At 43.5% G+C, this 16,118-nt stretch overlaps 1 protein-coding gene across 1 annotated transcript in view; it reads left to right on the forward strand.

Moving 5' to 3' along the window:
• The window catches only part of Ankfn1 (ankyrin repeat and fibronectin type III domain containing 1), a 146,762-nt gene that overhangs the window by 107,525 nt on the left and 23,119 nt on the right, over positions 1 to 16,118 (forward strand). The window contains exons 13-15 of the mRNA XM_038328646.1: positions 3,262 to 3,428; positions 5,998 to 6,148; positions 7,646 to 7,814. Coding sequence (XP_038184574.1) covers positions 3,262 to 3,428; positions 5,998 to 6,148; positions 7,646 to 7,814 — 487 coding nt within the window. The remainder of the gene's footprint in view (positions 1 to 3,261; positions 3,429 to 5,997; positions 6,149 to 7,645; positions 7,815 to 16,118) is intronic.

Genomic DNA, 16,118 nt, shown 5'->3' on the forward strand with positions numbered 1-16,118 from the left:
AAGTGTTCAGTAACATTCTTTTTAAAAATTGAACGAAAGAGCGAAGGACTCCACCCCAGAGTGGTGCCGGTTTGTGTGTAACCACAGTTTGTTCCCAACTGGCATTCTGCTTGTGGTCACTTCTGACCCCCACATGTTTTTCTCTAACACCCTTACCCATCCTATATTTGTACCGTTGGGTTTGAGTCTTTACAAGAACATTTTCTTATTACATTTCAACCCGAATTATGATAGGCTTATGTTTCCAACGTACTGGGTCATTCATAACTTTATTGCTGTTTTCCAGAAAATCGAAACCACACCAAACTTTGGACCTACAAATTAGATATGCACATTCTTGATTTGCTTTGTCCAGAATGTCAATAAGTGAGCTGAAAATACTGGCCCTCGGGACCAGTCCCTGCTGGGCTATCACTCAATCTCTCCTTCATTCCCATCCCATCTTCATTATCCACAAATATTCCACCCAGTTGTTCGGCTTGTTAAGGCAATTTGGTCAAGACTCTGCTCTTCCCCCGTTATCTAGTGAAAGAGATTACACTGGAGATTTCCCCCTGCTCTGTGACCCCTATTTTGTTGCTATTAGAAATGAAATGTCTATATGACTTTCTTTTCGCAGAACCACACTGACTGCTCTTCGGTGCCCTGGGGTTACCTAGCTAGCGGCAAATGTGTGATGGTGCTTCCTCATTTTCCCCCAAAGATCAATAACTTGAAGGTCTTTAATTACAAGAGACATCCGTGTTCTTCTATTTCTGTTGCAAAGATAGGCATATTTGTCCTTTCCTAGTCTTTAGGGACTTTTTCAGTTCTCCGTGCGCTCTCAGAGATAATGACCTGTGGGTCTACAGCCACATCTTCTTGCACCCCTAGGGAACATATCATCGAACTCAGCTGATCTGAATACTTCTATTTTTCCTTCTCACATTAACCATTTATCACCCTTTGACATCATTAATTTCCCAAAATACTAACTGTGGCCGAACTTACCTATGATCTGTTTGGAAGAGACATGGGAAAAACTACCAAGACCAGACTCACCCACCCTGTATTAATAAGTATCCTTCTTGATTGTAAGATGTTATTTTTATTTTGTTTTTGTCAACTGCCTTTTGAAAGTTATTTAGACTTTGTCCTGCTGAACACCCTTCCTTATGTGCTTGTCTCTCAACTGTGATTCTGTCCTAGAGGATCTGACATCCACCTTGTATATTAATTTACACACAAATATTTCTGGCAGAAAGCATTTTTTTTAAAAAAAAAAAAACCCAGCCTTATCGTTAATTTCATTGTCTAGTTCAAGAAGAAAACAAAGGAGCTGGGTGTAATTCAGTGGCAGAGCACCCTAGTATGTAGGAGGATCTGGGTTTAACTCCTGAAGGCACAAAAAGAAAAACAGAAAAGAAAAAAATGTGTAAGCCAAGTTTATGGAATGCCTCCGCTGCCCTGTTACCAAAACTGAAGCGGGCCCAGTGTGATGGTCTATTCGCTTGCCTTTCTTTCTGGGTGTCCATGGAGGAACCACCACAGCATGTTTTCCTGAGGGCCAAGAGTTCCCTTTAGTGTCGAGCACCTCAAAGGTATTCAGCGCGTGCATGGACAGGAGAGAGCATGGGAAACAGAGTGCACCACAGACAGAGAATTCCACAGGGGGGAAGCCATTTCTTCAGAGAGCATCTGTCCAGGGAGCCTCATTCCTTCCTCTTTCACCAAGATTTCTGTGCAGGTTCAGGTGTCTACTTTGGTTTTAATTCTTGTCTTCCCTACAGTTAGCAGTAAAAATTGGTTCCTTTTATTTTGCTCTCCTAAAAATTTTATTCATCTTTTTTAACATTGTTTTAATTGGAAAGTTATAATTATAACCATGCACTGAGTACGAGGTGATGTTTTTATATATGTATACAATGGGAAATAATGAAATCGGGCTAATTAGCATATCTGTCCTCTCATTTACTTAGCATTGTTTTTGTGGTCATACATCCTTTCTGAAAGCCAGATTAAATGCAGTCTACAAAAACCTTTCTCTATAATCAGTTATGTGACATAACTTTCTCCCCCCTTTTTTTTTCCCCAAAGCTCTACTACTCAAAGGCAGTTCATAGATAAATCTACTGACAGAGGGAGAGGGGAAGGGGAGAATATCGGTTGTCAGCTAGCTGAGCATCCGCAGCTATGCAGAGAGACAAAAGTCAGAACCCACAAAATTCCCTGAGAACTGATTACAGTAAACAAAATCCCATTCAACCATATAATTGTGCTTAACTTGGCACACCCAGCCATAGCAACAACTTCATTCAGCCTTCGAAGGTTGCGGGACGTTTGTTATGACAACATAATGCAAAGTCGCTCAGACAATGTTTTAGTCTCGTAAAAGATGAAGTAGAATAAATTTTTGAAGCTGATTAGTAAGGAGACTCAATCAACTTCTTTGCAAAGCCATTGAGCACTGAGAATCCAGACATGGTAGGACAGCGAATGACTGAAGGGCATAAATGAACAAGAGCTCCTTAAGGCCATGGCTTGCTTAGCAACATTTTAAAAGTCTCGGGAAAAGAATACAAAGACTTCAAATACTGTGTAAAACCTGCTTTTATTTCATAATGACCCCAGGACAGTCAAATATGAAAAGTGTCATCAGCTACCATACAATGGGGTCTAAAATATTCATCCAAAGGAACCAATGCTTGACTCATTCTTTCTCCACTCTTGGAATTAGTATGGAACTACAAATGCAACCTAACTATTAATAGTTGAAAAAATTAAATGAACCACTTGGTGCTAAGTTGTTTTCATTTTTGAGATAAAGAATCAAACATTTTGCTTTCTACTAGTAGATTCTTTTTTTCAATGGTTTTCTTTAGACTTTCCTACCTTAATTATCCTGAAATGAAGAATAATGTGTTTTATTTCAGCATTTACACAGACAAATGTTCATTTCCCCACAGCTAAGCTATAAGCCCTCCAAGGATAGATTGCACACTGGTAGAAAAAAATTCTCTTTATCATCTGCCTCCCCAGCAGCAGCCTATTCACAAACTTAGCCTTGGCAAAGAAATCCGAGAAAAAAGAAAACATTCAAAACATATATTAAAGATTGATTACCTGACTTGGAGAAGGTGTTTTCCTGCAGATAAAACTAGCTGTAACCTTAACACCTCCCTGCTACTCATGGCTGTGCCTGAGGTTCCTTGAAGAACAGGTTGTGAGACAGCCTTGTGAGGTGACAGTCTGGTTTCATCTTTTTCTCTCTTTGCTCTCCAGGATATACTCTCCTATCACAAAAGGAGTCATCAGCGTCTCTCCCCTGGGCTGTATCTAGGTTACCTGAAGCTGTGTAGCTCTGTGGATCAGATCAAAGTGCTCGTAACCCAAAAGCTGCCCAACATTCTCTGCCACGTGAAGATCCGTGAAAACAATAACATCTCCAAGTAAGTGGTCCAAAGTTGAGATTTTCTTTGGTCTAATGTGTCCAAAGGAAAGTCGAGTGAGAGATAAACCAGTGGAGCATCTCTGGGGAGATGATCTGCAGCATGATGGAGCCCTAGCATCTGGGATAAGGGCAGCTGGGAGGAGCAAAGTCATTCAAGGGAGGCCCCTCACCTTCACGGTCCCTTCTGCTTCATGCAACCAGCAACGCTCTTCCGGTTTCTCAACAAAGACTTATCTTTGCACAGTGTTCCCACCGTCCTTTTTCACTGTTGGAAATAGTTGTGCTCTCCGTGTTTCGCGTTTTTGATATCACCGAAGACAATGGCGTCTAGTGGAACTACGGCTCCTCCCTGATCTAAAAAAGCCCCACCCACTTTCACAGGACCCTCTTCCCAACTCCCTAGCTTTCGGACTTTCTTATGTTTTTTACATGTCTGACAATTCCCTAGGGAAAGAAAGAAGTAACAAGGCCCAAACTTCCAGAAATTTCTTCTTTGGTTTGGCTTCCTTTGGTGACTGACTTTGTTAGTTTTGGGAGAGCTGCCTATTTTGGTAATCGGGCTCAACTTTATCACTAACCATAATGGCAGGCGTCTCGTTCATCTGCTGTAATGAACTGAATTGGGCTCAACATTAACAATGAAGGAAAAGAAGGAATACATAATAATAAAAGCAAAAGTCTCCAGATTTCTTTGGGTTTCACAGAATGCAAACTAAACTCTCAATTTTTTTTTTTTGTACAAATATGTATTTGCTTAACAAAAACAAACATGGCCCTTTGAAATTTGGTCTCCGGCATGGCAAGACTTTAGTAAGTACACTGTCTCACTGGATTGCATAAGCCCTACTGATGGCAATGGAGAAGATGCTTGAGGGGCAAGGCCCCTTCTTCCAGTTATCAATTGCACATGGACTTTAAGTCTGCCCTCTGGCGGCCATTTCAACAATCAACATCTAGTATCTTCAGAGTCTTTTTCAGAAGACAGCAGGGCCCATTTGTGAGTCGACTGGGCAATGGTCCTTTCCATCTGTTTCTGGATTTGTGTCATAAAAGTCTTAGTCGCCATCTTTTAGTAATTATACCACAGACTTTCCCTTTCCAAGGACCCAGACTCACTTATACAAAAGATTGCCCCAGCCTTCATTCTGCAGTTTCTATCCACCCACCCACCCCCCTTCAGAGCCCACACTGACAAGTTAGTGGCAGTGTGGTTCTTACTGGCGATTTTCTAATTTGGTTCCAGACCCCATTTTAGTGTCCTTTGGAGTCTGTGTATATTGTGCTAATCATAAACCTCTCATCTAGTTATGTATCAGTGATGGGAAAGGGGAAATCATTCCCAAGTAGGCCCTCAAGGATTTCAATTCGTTGTGAAGCTAAAAGTATGTCCAAATTGCAATAGGACTTAAGTTTGATTTTTTTTTCTCTCTCTCATTGGAACAAATGATAGATTTTTCCATAGTCTTGTCCAGTATGAGGCTTGAAATGAAACAGATCTCTTAAAAACAGAAACTTTTCTAAGAGAGTGGTTAAAGAAGAGAGCGTGGGGTTGGTGATTGACTTGTTTGTTTCTCTTGCTTTGCTGCCTTTTTTCTTTTTCTTTTTCTTTTTCTTTTTTTAATGAACTTCCTCCAGCACGGTCAGCTTGGTTTCTGACCCAGAGACTGGAGCCCAGGCTGTAATGACCCTTTGGTGAGAGCCTTCCACCACGAAGAGGAAGGCTTTCCTTTATGGCCTAGGCAGCTCTTGAGGGCCCATCACTGCTCCCTGCAGAGCTAGAAGGAGGATATGTTTAGAGACTTGGGCAAAATACCTGTGGAAACAGTGTTGCCAGAGGCACTTACCTTTATCTTTTTGAGCCCTTTTCAAAGCGTGGCTTTTGGGGGACCAACCAGACGTTCTTTCCCCCCACCACCATTCTTTCTTCTTGCCTTCTGCTTGACAGTTGGAAACATTCATTAGGAAGAACTATAGAGCGTGCAGAATGAAGCCACAGATGACTGGTTTGGGAGGAGGAAGGATGCAGTGATGTGTGTCCCCTGGTTCCTTTTATTTGAATTGTCTGCTGTTCCTGTTTGTGATTCTCCTCGAGCTTTTGGAAAGGGAACGAAACCCAAACAGCCAGCATGATGACAACAGGCCGGGGCTGAAATGGGCCGTGTGGTTTGTTGCCTGTGTGGGATTGGGGTCCTGTGATTAGCCAGCTGTGGAATTAACCAGTAGATGCCCCTGTGGTAAAACGGAGACTCTCGGGGTTTACAGAGGCAGGAAAACAAGGACAGTCAGGAACTGAAGCAACACCTGAGAGCTTCAGTCTCCAAGGCTGATTCACACAAGCCATTTTGATCTACTCTTCAGAGGGGCAGGTGCTTTGATGGGTGAACTAAGCTGAAATCAGAAAGAGGCCCTGTGAACGCCACTTAGGTAGCAAACGGTTCAAGTTTCATAAATAGCCTTGCATTTTAACTACCAAGAACCGATCGTTGGGGCTCTGGACCCCAAGAAAGTTCTGAGCTGTATTCCGAACTTTTCTTTTATTTCTAATTTCAACTTGACTCAACATACAGAGAGGAGTGGGAGTGGATCCAAAAGCTTTCTGGCTCGGAATCTATGGAAAGTGTGGATCATACCGCTGACTGCCCCGTGCAATTGTTCTTCTCTGAGCTCCAGATGGCAGTGAAGGCTCTCCTGAAGCAGACCAATATACCTCTCCACCAGGTACAAGGCTTTCCCATAGTTATCTACATTTTATGGTTCATGGAAACTGAGTTATATCATAAAACCTACTTAAGAGGCATATATATGTACGTATGTTTATTGTCGTTTATTTAAATACCACTCTGCCTATACATGCATGTTTTGAGTTTAATGCCTACAACTAGACCCAGGCTGTGCTCCAGCTCCTTTCCTCTTGTTCCTTCATATCGACCTCTTTCAATGTTTCCAGACCCCACTATGGTGTACTTTGACCAAGCAAAGAAACACCCTCTAACCTACCCTGAAAGTTAGCAAGATTCGGCTTCAGAACAGCATGGAACATGAGGATATATACATATACTCATGCCTAAATGAAAGCGGCATAGTTAGATACACAAATGCCTTAAGAGCAAAAGGATAACTATGGGATTTAGAACAATGGCCAATTGATTTCATGTCGTCTGTTATTAACAAAATCATCACCTAAACCAAAAGATGCAAATCTCTCCTCCGCAAGTCAGAACTTCAAGGGAAACTGTGAGCATATGAGGAGTAAAGATGTGTTGTGCTCTGTCCAGTAGTTTAATACAAGCTAGCAGCATGCTGAGTTCAAGGGTGGGGCGGTCTGCTGTGCCTTTCTTCATCATCCCGGTGCCTGGCACCACAACACGAACACAGATCCCCAGAGAACCAAGTGTATCCTGCCTTGGGAAGATCATTACCGCGTGGACCTGTTCTCTTTTAATAAGAGAAAGAGCTATGAATTGGCCACACAAAGGCAGGGGGATAAGTCAGAAATTCCAGAAGGGTCCTTCTGTTAGGGTTCTGCCGATTTTAAGTCTATACTTCACAGCCAGTCCAAAACAGCCAACGCTGACGGAGACGAAATTGCAAGAGATGCTAAAGGTGCGAGGGGAGCCACTGGGTTGTTGATGGGGTGGCCCCGTGCTCACAGGGAGAAAAAGTAAGAACACAGCAGCTCTCCCTGTGACAGTAGGCTCTATTAAAGGGTTTCTTGGACCTAGCAGGTTTGAAGCAGCTCGTATTTCACTGGTGACTCGGGCTATACATACATGTTGGGAGAAGGCTGTTTAACTGCATAACAGTGCATACAACATTTTTTTTAATACTTGTAAATTTTTCTCAGTCCTTGGCCAGAAACTACATTTTTCCCCCTTAACCAACTTAAATTGAAACTAGTGGATTTTTAATTCAATCCATTTTTGTTGCTTCATGTAATTATATTCATCATTTTGAAAAGACCACAGAATGCAATCATTTTCTGCTTTTATAAGAAGCATAAATGTTGTTTTCAGAGTTTATGTGGAACATTACTGCCTTAAATCTTGATTTTATATAGCATTATTAAATGGGCTGAACCCTAATATTTATGTTGTATAAAAATTCCAAGCTTGAAGCTGTGTAATTTTGTTAGATGTTTTATGCCGGTTTGGTGTTGTTTATGTAAGTGCCATGTTGTAACTCTCTTACTTTTCCTCCGCGCGTGTCCCTCTGCAGGCAAGGAACTTCCGCCTCTACACACAGGAGGTGTTGGAAGTGGGTCACAATGTGTCCTTTCTTCTCCTGCTCCCTGCCTCAGACGACGTCTGTACAGCCCCGGGACAGAATAATCCTTACACCCCACACTCAGGGTTTCTTAACCTCCCTCTTCAGATCTTTGAACTAGGTATAGTGGCTTGTTTCACCTAGAAATGCTAACCCAGCCTCCTTATAATAAAATCACAAAGTAGTATCTGTTCCCCCTTGTCCCAGTGGAGGGTCAGTAAATCACATGATAGCTTTGGCAACAACCCCTCCTAGAACTGTGTACAAGTGTGAGCAAAAGCAAGGCTCCGGGACTAGCCTGAGCAGTGATTACTGAAACCTAGCGAAGGCCCAATGGAGAGCAAGGAATTCCACACTGAAAGTTCAGTTATCAGACTTACTTACTGCCTCCCTCCTTACTTCTTAGAATATTAAGACAAGAATGATGTGTTCGTGAACATGTGCTCATGCCATGCCCCCTGCCTCTCACAGCTAACTGGGAAAGAATAACAATGAAATTAATATGTAGAGTTTATATAACTTGGAGCAAAAAAAAAAAATCAACAAATAGCCTTGATTTATTATTAAACAGATTGCTATTAAATAGACTCGAAATAGCCTAGACAATTGGAGGAATGGACTAGATCTCCCAGGATACAATACTGTGACCTTAATGTAAGGAATCTGGACGGTGTCTGATCGTGTCCTCGCTTTCAGACTGAACAGCCTGGCTGCAGTTTCTGCAGAGACCCCCGCTGCCCACTGAGAATGTGAACAGGGAGGCTTTGTCTCCTTTCCGGTGCTTCATCTTGTAACAGACCAATAAGAGGCAATTAGCAAGGGCTCCCTCAATTCAAATAAATTGCCCAATTTGGGGGTGGCTGAGCAAGTGGGTGGGTAGAATGGAGGCAGACCTGTGTTTTGACTGCTCCCAAACCACCAGATTTAGAAACACACAAGGCGATTGCCTGAAACTTCATTCTGAGATCTGGGCATCTGAATCAGAACTTACGTCTTTGGGATAGATTGTTTAAGCCTCTTGGTTGCCCTCACTCCCAGAAGCGAAGACGTCCAGAGGGTGATGAATGGGCACTGCTATTTCCCAGAGGTAGGAGACGTCCTAAGAGAAGCTAGAAGCAGGCGTGCAGAGATTAGACAATCCTGGGTCCCCTACTGTACGACACTGGCACTCACTTAGCCTTACCACACCTTTGCTATTGTCACATGATTAACAACAGTGGCCATACCGCTCCCCAAAGCCCTAGTCACGACCACTTGATTCACTCCTTAGCCAAAAAACATGGCTAGTGCGCATCTCACAGCACTGATAGGATAAGATACAGTTTGCGACCCGCATAGATTTCTAGTCAATAAACAACTCTCGGGGGCACTATGGAGACCGAGAGGTAAGCACAGCACAGACACTACACTCGAGAAACTTGGTGTATGGGAGAAGTAACCTGGGAGTGCAAATTATCACAAAATAACCCATAACGTGCTTATAACATCACAGGTATTCTAGAACTGAGAGATAGCAAGGATGTGCTTCATGTAGCCAGTTTTCCCAGAGAATAGCAGAAAGCCTTCACGCAGGAGGGCATATCTCATGCAATTGTTTAAGCATGGGCAAGTTAATAAACACAGATAAAAAGGAAAGCTTTCTTGTCATTAGTGAGAAGAACTAGCAAAGACATGAGAATGTAGCAGGAGGAGTCAGGGAAAGAAGAGGCCCGGTTCTGGTTAGATCAGAGAACTGTGCGGCATGGACAGGCCGTCCAGCTGGACAGGGAAAAGGGACCGTGCTGACTTGCGGGAGTCAGGAGAGATGTGGAGGAGAGTGGATGGAAAGCAGAGACCAAAGCCTCAGAGCTGAGTTGAAGAGCCAAGTGGTAGGTTGAGAGCTTGTGGCAAAAAGAGAAAAGCGTAGGTATGAGAACGTGAGTGGAATCAAGGGCCAGCAAATGCTACCGGGGCAAAGGAAACATCCCGAGATGGCCTCTGAGGTTTTCAGCCTCAGGGACAATGGGGATCATGCTGCCCTTACCAGGACTATCAGAGACCACAAACATAGTTTGGGTGCTTTTAGCTTTAGATAATATTGAATTTGAAGGTGCTAAATCAACATCAAAGTGAACATATCACATTGGCAGCAGAAATGCAAAGAGCAAGCCAGATCTAAACAGGGAAACTTCAGCAGAGTCTACAGCAGCTGCTAAAGCCAAGAAAACACACATGATTCCCATAGGACAAATAAAGAGAAAAGATAGACGAAGAACACTTTATTGTGGAGCTAGCCAGTATTTCGTTCTGTATAAGATGAATGATACCTTTTCCCTAATTGCGGGTGTGTGTGTGTGTGTGTGTGTGTGTGTGTGTGTGTGTGTGTGTGTGTGTGAATTTGTGTCTCCATGTCTCAGTGACACTGGTGGAACAATCAATGATTTGGGATCATTTATGATAGTATATGTTAGGACCCAGCGGGACACCAACATTTGAAAGAGTGCTACCAATCTTGGGAATATCACACACTCTTCTTGGCCAGCCACCCTCTTTCATGCTGTTCTCTGTTCCTCTCCACGCTGCAACTGTTGAAGCCCACTGGCATGCATTTTCTTCTCATGATTCGCTTGGTCACCCACCAACAGGCATTACTCAAAGGCCCCGAAAAGCCTGCAGTTCCTTATAGAGTGCACATCCTTTGGGTGTATGTGTGTGGGGGGGAACACAAATAACAAACCAACAGACAGAGAACACAAACGTAAGAGATACACGCGCTAAGAAGAAAAACAAATCATGGAAAGGAACCAGAGTGTCGTGACAGGGGTTGCAGCTCTGTGTAGGATGACCTGGGAAGGCCTCTGTGAAGAAGTTACATCTGAGCAGAGACCTGACTCTTCCAGGCAACAGGAAGAGCAAGTGGAGAGGCTTCCAAGTAATAGTGGGCATGGACAAGAGAGCAGTGTCCAAAGTATGAGTTAAGCAAGGACAGTAAAGATAAGACAGGAGGTCACAGTGGGAGAAGCCGGATCCTTCAACACATAGACAGGGATCTTAGATATCCTTCTATGCATTTGGAAAGCATCTCAGTGGGTAATTCTAAGCAGTATAGCGTTAAAAGGTCTACAAAAGGCAGCCTCCCCCACCCCCACTCACCCACTCTCACCCCTTCCCCATCCCCACTCTAAGAAAGAAAGCTTGACTTTTTTTTAATCCAGAATTTTCCAACTTCATCTGACCAGAACTGGAAACATTTTTGGCATGGCATCTATTTTAAAAAAAAAAAATCCACAAAACATACACTTAGGGATACAGTGCCCTAGAATAATGTTCCTCGAGGTTTAATGTTCATAAGAATCACCTGAAGAGCTTGTTAAAATATGGATTCCTGGAGTCTAGCCTCAGTGATGCTGAGTCAGCAGACTGAGAAGGAGCTGGGGGAAAAATGGACATTTCCTAATAAGTTCTCAGGTAATAGTGAAGCCACAAATCCATAGCTTAAGTGGTTCTGCCTAGGACCCAGAGATGAATACATAAATACAGACTTAGAAATGCAGTCGGCAGAGTAATATAGTAGAATCCAACTGTGTCTGCCTCTTTGATCTGTCTTACCTATCCTTACTGCTAAAAGCAACTGTGAAACTATGTACACAGCCTTCATCTATGAAAAGCAGGCCATAGATCAAAGCCTGTGCCTCACAGATCCTGGTTTTAAATTTTTTTTTTGCTCAAGTAAGACAAACTCTGGTACTCCTTTGGCCCTCCCTTATCACTGTATCATGAGCTATCTACCTGATTAATGACCACCATGTAAGTTTCCAGAAAAGATCACTTGGTTGGGCTTGCTTCTGTTGACACTTCCAATTCTATTAGTGTTTTGTTTAAGACCATGGATAAGTGTTGCCAATAAGTAGTAACTGATACACTCCCTAGTTTAATGTTTGCTGTACCAGAAATCAATTTTAACAGATTACATGTACTCAGTAAGAATTGTGGCAAACTCTACCTTATCCTTTAACAATCAGCATTTTCCAAGAGGCAAACCTTCTTTTCCTCCACTAGACAGAGCCCACTAAAAAAAATTAATGATAGATACTATAGGAACTCTTAAGCCTTGCTATATTGGACCCATGTCCCTCTGAGGAAGATGCTAAGAAAAAAATTAACTATGCCCATCTACTCTAGGTCATTCCCTAGTAAATGGTAGAGATATCCTAAGCATTTCTGAGAAAGAGAAGAATGTTTTTGGAAATTCAGTCCAAACTAGGAAAAACTTTAATAACAACAAGGGAATTCTAATGAAACTTGAAAAGGTGTGAATTATGGGAATATGTAAATTATAATAAAGAAGTGCATTATATTTCAATTTGACTTGTATAAGTCATCAGCATCTACCTCATGGAAGGAGTTGAGATTTGGCAAACCCTGCCACGTTCCCACTAGTGACCTTAAGTGAATCATAAATAGCGTGCTGACCAGCAACGGAAATCTGCATCTGTGCCTAGTCCAGCACCAAACAGATGTGGAGAGGGCAAAATGATAAAGAAGACTGGCCTCCTGTCTCCAGAAAAAAGGACAACTAGGTCCCACCCACAGGATATTGTTTCTGGGGGCCGTTTGTGATGCCAAAGAGACTGACACAAAGATGTTGCGAAGCACTGGACAAGCAGGGTTGAGGAGTTTCACCAAAGACCCATTCCTCTTTCCACACCTTAGGGTTAACCCTCTATCATCCCTTAGGCAAAAGCAGAATAGGACCCTTGGAAAACCATAAAGCCTGTGTGTGGAAACCCTTAAGAAATGTGTTCCCAGAAGAAAAAGAAAAGCAACGTCACAAGCTTAGACACACTATCCAATGACGTGGCCTTTGGGCTGCCTAGCCTGCACGGAAGAGGTCACCTTGCCCCGACCCTGTGGGTAGTCTCAATGAACAGCAAGCCTACAAGGAGAAAGGTTGATTTTTATTGATTTCCTTGGCTCTGTAATTGGTGCTAATTGGACTAAAAGGACAGGATACTGGAGAATTTTTTTAAAAATTGGATATACCCTTCTTTGTTCAACACACATTTGCTGAGTTTCCACTAGATGCCAGATACTGTCTAGGTGGGCCTGCTGACATTCACAGCACACAGCTTAAACCCCAGACCCTAGAGGAGATGGAGGCATTCCTACCAATGATCCTGATACAATGAAAGCCCCACTGTTAGATAGAAAGACGCTCAAATCTTCCTTCAGAGGCAATATTTTAAATGGATTGTGGAGGAGAAATCAAAATTCAGAAGCTAAAAAGAAAACAAAATGATTTTACACAGATGGGACAGGATGGACAAAGGCTAAGTTGATCAGGTCCTGCCTTTAGTTATGTGATGGACACTCAACAGCTCCGGGGAAGCTAGCCGGTCCAAATCATGGAACTTGCTCCAAAGAGGTGAGACTACATCCTTTGGGCAAAACAAATGGTGAAAAGGCATTATGGGCTTATTGGGTCTCAGCAGTTCTGGGAGGACAGATTACAGAAATCAAGGTACTGGGGTTGAGATTAGAGGGAACAAAACCACTAAGAGACCGTTTTGACTGATCTGGGTGAACAACGATGAGACCTCAGAACCAGGGCTGGCAAGGGGGAGGTACAGAGGCAGAAGGAGAGGCAACGTGGATTCAGGAGTTAAAAATCAATAAACGTTCATTGATTTGAGGCAGCTGAGGGGCAAGATGGAGGAGCCTGACTGAAATGGTTCTAAGGTGGACAGCATTGCCATCTACCAAGTCAGGAAATATGAGGGAAAGAAGTTGGGGGAGGGGAGGATGGTGAGCTCAGTTTGACAAATGATGAGTTTTGAGATGCCTGTGGGGTATCTAGGCAACACGCTTCATTGGATCCAGACCCCAGGCTTGAAGGAAATGGGCCGGCACCAACCTTTCTTACTGATCCCCGTCTTTTCTAATTGAAGAGGCCACTCCAGTATTCCAAGTGTCAGCTCGTGCCCTACCAGGACTTTGTGCCACACTCTGGGCCCAGGTGCTTTCTGGCAAAAACTTGTGGCACTAAATTTATCCTGGGAGGTTATCTTGCTGCTTCTTTGACTCTCGAAAGAGGCCACACTTCTCAGACAGACTCAGAGTTTGACGAGATGGAGATTCTTAGAATATTCTAATCCCAGGGTGCTAACATTTGAGCTATTACATGTTTCATTCTTCCTGGAAAGTTAAGGGGTAGGAGAAGGGAGTGGGAACACACTGATTCCAGTGTGTCTCATATACGTGTTGGGTATTGTATATGCACTGTGTTGGTTCCTCTTTGGGAGCCCCCATTTGCCCTGTTTTAGGGGACACTTCTGAGGTCTTTGAAGGTCATCTCCCTATCACGCACACTAGTCATAAGAGGCACAGCTGCAATCAAAAATCAGACCTGCATGGTATCCAGCCCTTGCACTTTCTACTCTGCTGTGCCGTGAGTGCTCAGCCAGCTGTACTCTAGTCTGTCTCGATGTTGTAGAAGGGAAAATAGAAGAGAAACACCGCCACCAGGAATTGGTTTCAGCTTGCGCGTTACTCACAAATCATGTAGTCCCAATGATGCCGTTATATTTGCCTGATACCAGTTTGTTTGCAAAATGCATGTGACTCACATTTAAAAAAAAATTAGAAGCTTCCAGTCTATCCTCCCTTCCTAGGGGATGGCTACCAAATGTATCATTGCTAAACCACAAAAGACTACGTTAAAGGGACATTTGTCAAAGTGACATTAAAGGCTCTGGATAGAAACCGCTAGAGCAGGGAAAGTGCTACAGCTGAAACATTCTCATAACTCACTTGTGGTGCGTGGCACGGATGGCATGGGATGGTGTGGGTATGGGAGACCACCCACTGATCCATAGCTCCTACCACAAAACGCAAGAGAAACCCGAATTCCCTGGCCTATGAGAGAAAACGGGATACGCCAGTCTTTGAGAATTCACAGAGACTGATACTGTTGCTCTCAAAGGGATCATTCGGTTTCTTTACACAGTTAACTTTCTTTCATATTTTAGAGAGAGGGAAAAAAAGACTACTGTTGTCATTGTGTCCAACTTTATGTGGGAAAGGAGGCCGTGAGGCTCTTCTTTCTCCAGCCGAAGGGAAGATCTGTCAAGTGCTACCGGGACGGGACGTAGTCCCTCCTTGAAGGGCAGAAAGATGGAGAACTCTAAGGGTCAAAAGTAAGCTACAAGGAGTGGTGGCTCCTGCCTCGGAGCCGCCAGCAAATATCACAGTACTGAAAAACACCTTTCCAAGTAGGAAAACCCAGCACACAGTGACAGAAGCACACTTAGGACAGGACATCTTCAGGGTCAGGGTCCACCTTCATTACTCAACCAGTGTTAGTTAAGAAGCTATGGTGTTTGGCGTTTTAAAGAAAGAAAAAAGTATCCAGGCTGGGCGGTGGTAGCGCATGCCTTTAATCCCAACACTCGGGAGGCAGAGGCAGGCAGATCTCTGAGTTCGAGGCCAGCCTGGTCTACAAGAGCTAGTTCCAGGACAGGCTCTAGAAACTACAGGGAAACCCTGTCTCAAAAAAAAAACAAAAAAAAAAAAAGAAAGAAAAAAGTATCCTAACACCGAAGCAGCCAAAGACACATACACAACAGCAGAGCAGGGTAAGGTCTTAGACATTCCGAATCATATCCTCTCTGGACCCGGGGAGAAATGAGATCTCCCTGGAAGGGAGACGCCAGTGGAACCTTCATTGAGGAGCTGTTCATATTTACCCTGTCAGTACCAAAAGGAGTCTGGAAAGGACTGGTAGAGGCAGGTATCTAGGAATGGGGAGGGTAATTGTAAAAGTATGAAAGGAGAAAGGAGAGCATGTTAAGTTGGCTTAGATCAAAGCTAAGTTAGTACAAAGCCAGCTGTACAGTAAAAGATGTTTCTAAAGATTCGCACTCAAACCCTAGACCATAAGCATCTCCGTATGGTGAAGGGTGTTTGGGTTTTTACTCTAAAGAGGGATCTCGGTGGAATTTTAAGTGAGGGGGTCGTGTGAGAATTCTGTGTGGGAGAAGCATAAGAGCCTGACCTTTACTAGTAGAGCATGGAACCAGCTCTTCTTTGAACAAGGCAAGGATGCTCTAAAGCGTGCGGAAAGGCTAGAAAGGAAGGAGCCGGTAACAGAAAAAAAATCAAGTCCAGCCCTGAGGGTAGAGAGGTGCCTACTAAATAGGGCAAGCTGGAGGAAGTGGGGGGACACAGCTAGAGTAGGGCAGAGTCAGAGTGAGAGGCAAGGCAAAGAAGAACTGAAGCCCTCGTCCTAGTCTCTTCCCATTCCGAGTGAACAAAGACAGTGCAGGCCACCCTCCCAATGGCCTCAAATTTCTCATACCAAGCCAGACATCGAGCAGATTAGGATGTAAGATGCCCAGAAATCTCTCCTATGCTAAGGAGCAAGATTTCTTCAATAACTGGGTGGAGA

Source organism: Arvicola amphibius, chromosome 4, assembly GCF_903992535.2.
Source record: "Arvicola amphibius chromosome 4, mArvAmp1.2, whole genome shotgun sequence".
NCBI lineage: Eukaryota > Metazoa > Chordata > Mammalia > Rodentia > Cricetidae > Arvicola > Arvicola amphibius.